This window comes from Ailuropoda melanoleuca, chromosome 1, assembly GCF_002007445.2.
Source record: "Ailuropoda melanoleuca isolate Jingjing chromosome 1, ASM200744v2, whole genome shotgun sequence".
NCBI classification, from domain to species: Eukaryota; Metazoa; Chordata; class Mammalia; order Carnivora; family Ursidae; genus Ailuropoda; species Ailuropoda melanoleuca.
Window position 1 is genome coordinate 72032838 of NC_048218.1, and position 7724 is coordinate 72040561.

Genomic DNA, 7724 nt, shown 5'->3' on the forward strand with positions numbered 1-7724 from the left:
GGCTTTTTAAGAAAAATTGGAACTTGCCAAGACAGGAAAAATATCACCTACACAGGGTATGTTGTCAACAAAGGCTTCTGTGGAAGGGGCAGGTGTGTGATATAACTTCCCTAAGACACATAAGGTAAGAGCGATCAGAGAGCAGATCAGAAAGGCAGACGGAAATCGGATTGCAGAAGACCTTGAACGTCAGTCGAAGACCCCCTGACCTTAGTCTTTAGGCAACAACGAAGAATGAAGTGGTACCAGGAGGAACGTCTCTCCATTCGTGCACGACTTCCTAGCCGTGTGGTGATCAAGCACCAGGGCCTCTCTGGTGGCCATTTACATGAGCTGGTCCCTGCAGAAGTGCCCCGGACTTCTCAGCTGCCATGACTCCTTTATGGAGTCTACTGTAGTTAATTGGGAGTTTTCTGCACCTTGCCTTTCAAAAAAAGATGTTACAATACCGCCTTTGTCTTGTAAGCATTAGAACATATTTTAAAGCATATGAGAATATATCAAAACATCTGAAGACGTATCTGGTATTTGCCCAACAGAGATCATTGATGCTGCAATGTGTGCCAAATTGTATGAAACATTCGTTCAGCATCTAAAAATAATGTTTGGTGTTTCTTCAGATATATTTTCATTTCTGCTGATGTCTGCCTTGGGCCTCACAGTTTTCATTCTGTTTTCTGACTTTCAAGACATATACCATGGAATGGAGGTAAGAGCTATTCGTTATTACATCTGCAGTGACTCAGATGTATGATGGGACCATATCTGCACCATAATTTGCAAGTTAGTTCTTACCATATTCTCTCTGATCATTTAGTATTGTGGGGCTCTTCTCACTTACTAGAGCAGCAAGTAACTTACCTGGCTCTCCCATATGCGACCCTCTGATTGTTTTCAGATGATCTATATTATCAGTTGAGAACATTTACATACTCATACCTAAAATACTATGTGTGGATACTTTATCCTTCCTGTTATACTAATATAATAAATTAATGTATTAACACAATAACTAATTCTCCAAGTTTTTTTTCTTAAGATTTTATTTATTTATTTGACAGAGAGAGAGACAGCCAGCGAGAGAGGGAACACAAGCAGGGGGCGTGGGAGAGGAAGAAGCAGGCTCCCAGCGGAGGAGCCCGACATGGGGCTCCTTCCCTGAACTCTGGGATCACGCCCTGAGCCGAAGGCAGACGCTTAACGACTGAGCCACCCAGGCGCCCCTCCAATTTTTTTTTTAACAATAGTAGAAATCCTTTATAATGTAGTTGTAAGGAGTAAGAAAAAATAGACTTACAGGCCAATCATGTTCTGTCTGCCAGACATCGATGGCAGGGAGTTTTATTTCAGTGGATATCACTTAATCCAGAGTGCAGTGGGTTAAAATAAAATTTATGGAGAGGCCATTGAACTCATTCTTGCAGCCAGCATTGTGGGAGAAATAAAACAAAGAGAAGGATTAACTCTTGATTTGCAATCTATAGTTTTGTTGTGAAGATGAGCCCCACCCAAGACAAATGATTACAGGTCCATGTGAGACCACCCATGCTTGAAGAGGGTGTAACATAGAAGTAGGAAGAACACGGGAAAGAGGAGCTCTCACTGGGCCTGTTGCTGTCATGGGAGGCTTCACGGAGGAGGCACAACTTGATCTGTGTCCAGAGGATAGGCTAGATTTTGCTAGGCAGGAGGTAGGGATATTTCCAACCAAGAGAACAGCCTGAGCACAAGCCGAGAGGGCTGAAAGAATCTTTTCTGTCTTGGAAATGCCAAAGAATGTAGGGTGGCAGAGATAAAAATCAAAAGCCAGGCTTATTTCACAGAATACCTGGAAGATTGGCAAAGACAGAGGCAACATGCTGTGGAATGTGAGGAAGGCATGGCTGGATAAAGATAGCCAGGGAAGTTTGGGCTCTCTCCTGAGAGCAACAGGGAGTCATTGAAGATATCCGAGCAGGTTTTTCAGCAGGGCTTTTAAGGACAGACTAATTAGATGATGGCAGGAAGGCTATATGCTAGAGCAGAGAGGCTGTGGACAGAGACACAGTTAGGAAATGAAAACCTAGACCCTTTAGTCACTCACAAGACATTATGAAGCTTTAGTGCATTCTTGGCACTGGGGCTCCAGAGATGAGTAAGATGTGGGCACCACTCTCAAGTAATTCAGGGGCTAGGAGGGAAGACCCGCCCCCCCCCCCCCCCCCCCCCCCCCCCCCCCCGCCACAAGCAGATGATTCCAAAGCAAGTGACAAGTGAGTTCCAGGCCAAGAGATGGAGAAGAGACCTTCCAGATGAGGGTGGAAGCTGCAGGGAGGGCAAGGGCCAGGTTCTCTGCTAGGATCTGATGCACTACCTCACCTTACAGCTTTCTGCAGACAGCCCTGCACCCAGACTGTGTCTCACAACCCTCAGAACGGCTGTCTCTAGTTGGGGGGAAAAAACAATAAAGTGTTACTTTGTTATACCCCTTACCAGACTAGGGGTGAGAATCTCAGGTGAGCATCCAGACACTGTGAAGCTTCTGTGGTTTTAGTCCTAAAGGCAGCTCAGTCCCCATCGTTTACTTTGGGTCAGAAGGGCGCTGTGTGAATATTCTCTTGCTACTGACACAGCGTGGTAAGTTGTAGTGTTACACCTCTTACTTAATCGTATCTGGTGGTCAGTATGTACCCCTCAATCCTTAAAAGGAGATGGGTTGGGTGGATTCAGCTTTCATCAAGTCATCAGCTTTAGGGCTGGGGCCATTTTTTTTTTTAATTTTTTTTTTATTATATTATGTTAGTCACCATACAGTACATCCCTGGTTTTTGATGTAAAGTTCTATGATTCATTAGTTGTGTATAACACCCAGTGCCCCATGCAATACGTGCCCTCCCCACCACCCATCTGTTCAGAAAATTTTCACCCAGTGTCAAAAGGAACTTGAACCTCCGTCCCCTTTATGTTTTACTCATATATCAGTTTTGCTGAAAGAATGAACTCCAAGTAGGTTTTCCTTTGGGAGGATTAGAAGTAATAGTATTATCAGATGAATGACCCTCTTCCTTCTATTTGAAAAGATAAAAATGAAGAGAGATGCACAGGTTCCAAAGTGTTTTGTCTCATGTCTGTGACCCAGAGCACATTTACCGAATGTCTCTTGTCAGGCAGTGGAGGGAGCACAGGCCCAGAGGCAGTGAATTCTCATTTGAATTCTGGCTCTGCCATTTATTGCTTGGTTCTGAATCCTTGGGCAGGGTACTGACCTCATGTGTGAGGTGCAGAAAGTAACGCCCACGTTCCAAGCTCAGAGAGTTGTTACAAATATACAAGTTAAACAAGATAACTAATATTTTTTTTCTTCAAAATGGAAGATATGCAAAGCATAAAGGTAGTATTTCTTTTTTAACAGCTCATCCCAACCCTGACATCATGGAGGGTTTCAATTTTAGTGGTAGTCCTCATCCAGTTCTGTGTGGCCTTCTTTGTAGAGGTAAAGTGATTTCTGTATGTCTCTTACTCTCTTTCTGGGGCAATAAACAATAAAGGGTCTCATTCTCAACACATGCCTGTTTTTTAGAGCAACCTCTTTTGTCCCCAAAAGTGGTAGTTATTAAGGGTTTATAAAAACTGCACATGTTCTCTTTGGGGGAAATTCCTTGGAGAGTGATTTAAATTCTCTAAAAACTGCATACGAGTGCTGTCAGGATCTGTAGTATAGAAAGCAAAACATCAAATTAACTCTAATTTTATCTCCCATGAAGGTATTGTATTGTACTTTTCTAGTATTCTCATAAGCTAGTAGAGACAAGACCAGCTTTAAAATTCAATGAGACCTTTCAAGTGAAGAACTGTTTTCAGAAGGGCTTCCTTAATTAAGAGAGAAAGGAAGCCATTGCTCATTCTAGTCAATTCTTACCTTTGAAAGTCTTCCCTATAGCATTTTTCTTCTACTCAGTGTCACTAAATGACTTCACCTACTCAGTGAAAGGCTAGGGCACTATTTTTTTTTTTAAGGGACAGTTAAAAAAAGATTCATGTATTCTAAGTCCCCTGGGAAAAGGGCTCAACCAAATTTTTTTTAAAAATTATATATATATGTATACACGCACATATGTATCTTTGTATATAATGAATGTAGAATTTCTCATATTCTTAAAGGAATCCCATTTTTCTTAAGATTTTATTTATTTATTTGACAGAGAGAGACATCCAGTAAGAGAGGGAACACAAGCAGGGGGAGTGGGAGAGGAAGAAGCAGGCTCATAGCGGAGGAGCCTGACGTGGGGCTCGATCCCAGAACGCCGGGATCACGCCCTAAGCCGAAGGCAGACGCTTAACCGCTGTGCCACCCAGGCGCCCCAGGAATCCCATTTTTGAGACTATCTATATTTTCAAGGAGCCCAATAGGAGAGAAAAAACTTATATGTATGAAGGTATTCATTATAGTATTATCTATGGCAGTAAAACTTTAGACTCAAATCATGTGTTCAAAAGTAGGGATGCTGTTTGTTTAAATAGTTATACAGCAATTTGAAAAAAATGGTATTTGATTATTAAAGGTGATTATTAAGAAGACCGTAGCTACAGGGGCGCCTGGGTGGCACAGCGGTTAAGCGTCTGCCTTCGGCTCAGGGCGTGATCCCGGCGTTATGGGATCGAGCCCCACATCAGGCTTCTCCACTATGAGCCTGCTTCTTCCTCTCCCACTCCCCCTGCCTGTGTTCCCTTTCTCGCTGGCTGTCTCTATCTCTGGAATAAATAAATAAAATCTTAAAAAAAAAAAAAAAGAAGACTGTACCTACAAATCGTATATGACAGAAAGCCTAGAATAACCAAAAGTGGAATGCAAAATTTGACATTTTCTATTATAAAGAAAAAAAAAGAAGAACCCGCCCCCCTCAAATGGAGAACAAAACCCATTTGATTTCTGGAGTTCCTCCATTCATTCAGCAAACCATTACGTGGCACCACCTGTGTGGCATGTGGCAGGTAGCAGTGATTTTTTTCTTTCCTTGCTTTGAGTAATTATTTTGTTATCATTTCATTCTGGCAGTAAAATATTCTAAGTGAATCACCAGCCAGGATTTAACCAGGAAATCTGTAGAAATGGAAGGCTGTAAGCTTTGGGCAGATTTCTATGAACACAAGCACTCTTCCTCCTCAAGGGAAAGAATGAGGGGAGTTGCTAGATATCGTGGGGACGGCAGGGAGGAGAGGCCGCCCAGAACAGCGGTACTAAGCACATCTCAGAAGAAGGCCTGGGGGAACAGGGCGCAGTGGTGAGCAGCCTGGCTGCAGGGGAAAGTGGTATCATTCATCGTGTTCTCCACCTGATTTCTCAGGATGTCATCCTTCAAAACCGAAAACTCTGGCTATGGATCAAAAAAGAATTTGGATTCTCTTCTAAAAGTCAATATAGGACCTGGCAAAAAAAGCTGGCAGAAGACTCCACCTGGCCTCCCACACACAGAACAGATTATTCAGGTGATGGTGAAAATGGATTCTGCCTCAACCTCGGCTATGAGGACACCGAACGGATTCCAAGAGCAAGACTCAAATGGAGAGGCCAAACCACAGAACAGCATTTTTGGACGAGGCTGTAATCAGAATCGTTGTCGTATATGCTTCACGGCATCTCCTTGTTCCCTGAAACTAAGCCACCGTGGAGAAGTGATGATAGTCTATCCTTATCTTTTCTCTATCAGAGGAGTCAAAGTGCATTTCTCAATGTACTTAACCTTGCAAAAGAGAACCTTATATATCCTTATTTGGACTGTATCCTCTGCTATTGAGGAAAAAAAATGCACTTCCTGGATTACCTTTTTTTTTTTCCTAATAAACTATTCACACTGCATAGCATTATCCTGGCTAAAATGCACAAGTTTCCATGGTAGTGAAATTAGGAGTATGAACATAGGTAGAATAAAGGAAAATTGAAGAAGAGTTTGATGTTTGAAAGTTTCACCAGGGGTGCCTGGGTGGCTCAGTCGTTAAATGTCTGCCTTCGGCTCAGGTCATGATCCCAGGGTCCTGGGGTCAAGCCCCGCATCGAGCCCCGCATCGCATTGGGCTCCCTGCTCAGCGGGAAGTCTGCTTCTCTCTCTCCCACTCCCCTTGCTTGTGTTCCCTCTCTCACTGTGTCTCTCTCTGTCAAATAAATAAAATTAAAAAAAAAACAAAAAAAAGAAAGTTTCGCCAATATATTTTTTTAAAAGATTTTATTTATTTATTTGACAGAGATAGAGACAGCCAGCGAGAGGGGGAACACAAGGGGAGTGGGAGAGGAAGAAGCAGGCTCACAGCAGAGGAGCCTGATGTGGGGCTCGATCCCATAATGCCGAGATAACGCCCTGAGCCGAAGGCAGACGCTTAACCGCTGTGCCACCCAGGCGCCCCTTGCCAATATATTTTTATTTGCATCTCCAGAAATAAAAGAATTTGGGGGGAAAGCCCTTCTCTCAAATCATCGCAAGTTTACTTAACCTTTATATTCACTTAGATCATTTATGGCACATCTTTTCCCAAGGTCACAAAATTCCTCTTTTTGCTTCTTTTGTATGGCTTTAACAGAGAAACAAGAGTTGATGTTTATTTCAGAGAAGTCGACTCTTACTGTAGTAAGTGTGGGTGCGGAGAGTGATGGAGATGTCTGTCAATTGCATATAATCTTGGCTTGGGCACGGCTTATATCTAAGCAAACTCCACCAATGTTCACATCTCCCAAGGTATATTGTTTTAGGGTCAGTGAGCAAGAAAATCCTGAGTAAATCACAAAGATAATGGGATAACCTGTTAAAATGTACTTTTCACTTAAAGAAGCATGGCACTTCTATTTATTTTTTGCTACTGACAGATTAAACCTCAAGTTCTAAGTTGAAAAGTTGGTTCAAACTCAGCACTGCTCATCTTAAAAACAATCCTGGGGAAGGGACCCATAATGTTTGTATCTATAGCATGACTACTGTCAAGCTGCTAAACAGCTTTAAGTTCCATTGCATCTTTTCGTTATCTAAATCAATTACTAATGGCCACATTAATGGCCAAAAGAAAAGGTGGCCATCCTCTGCAAATATATCCTGCACACTATTGCCTTTACTGTATAACAACCTCACTGTGACCTTGAGAGGACATCTATCCCTAGTGAACATTTTAAATTAGCTACTAGGCTTTCCTCATAACAATAAATCTGATTTTGCCAATTTAACAGACCTTTAATGGCTCATAGGCGATTAGTTAGTCAGTTCCATCCCGTGAGAGCCAGTGATGTGCCTAACACTGTGATGTATGGATTCCATAATGCCTTTACAATTCTAGAATCTTTAGGATTGAAAAAAAATGTTTTTAACATTTCAGCAATGCATTGGTCTAAATAGTATTATATACTATGCTATATAAGCCAGTAGCGTAGCTACCAATTCCTATATATTTACATTTTATTTGCTTTTTAACCTAACCTTTTCTTGGGTGCACAACTTTGGAGAGTGATAATTTTTAAATGTGTTTAATTTAGTGACCACCAATGAAAGATCAAAAGATGGAAAAAGATTTTTAGATTATGATTAAGAAATGTATGTCAACCTAAAATATATGGCAGCTCAGTTTCCTTGAATTGGCATATCTGTATTTAGTAATTTGACCTTAAGAATCAGAGATTAAATTGATACACCATGACATTTAGATGACATAAAAAGATTTTTTAAAATCTTTATTCAATAAATGTACAGCTTCTCCCACCCAGTTTT

At 41.7% G+C, this 7724-nt stretch overlaps 1 protein-coding gene across 1 annotated transcript in view; it reads left to right on the forward strand.

Moving 5' to 3' along the window:
* The window catches only part of ATP13A5 (ATPase 13A5), a 103357-nt gene extending 97423 nt beyond the window's left edge, over window positions 1-5934 (forward strand). Inside the window, exons 28-30 of the mRNA XM_019804350.2 lie at window positions 621-709; window positions 3392-3472; window positions 5325-5934. Coding sequence (XP_019659909.1) covers window positions 621-709; window positions 3392-3472; window positions 5325-5585 — 431 coding nt within the window. The 3' untranslated portion in view covers window positions 5586-5934. The remainder of the gene's footprint in view (window positions 1-620; window positions 710-3391; window positions 3473-5324) is intronic.
* The last annotated feature ends 1790 nt before the right edge of the window (window positions 5935-7724 follow it).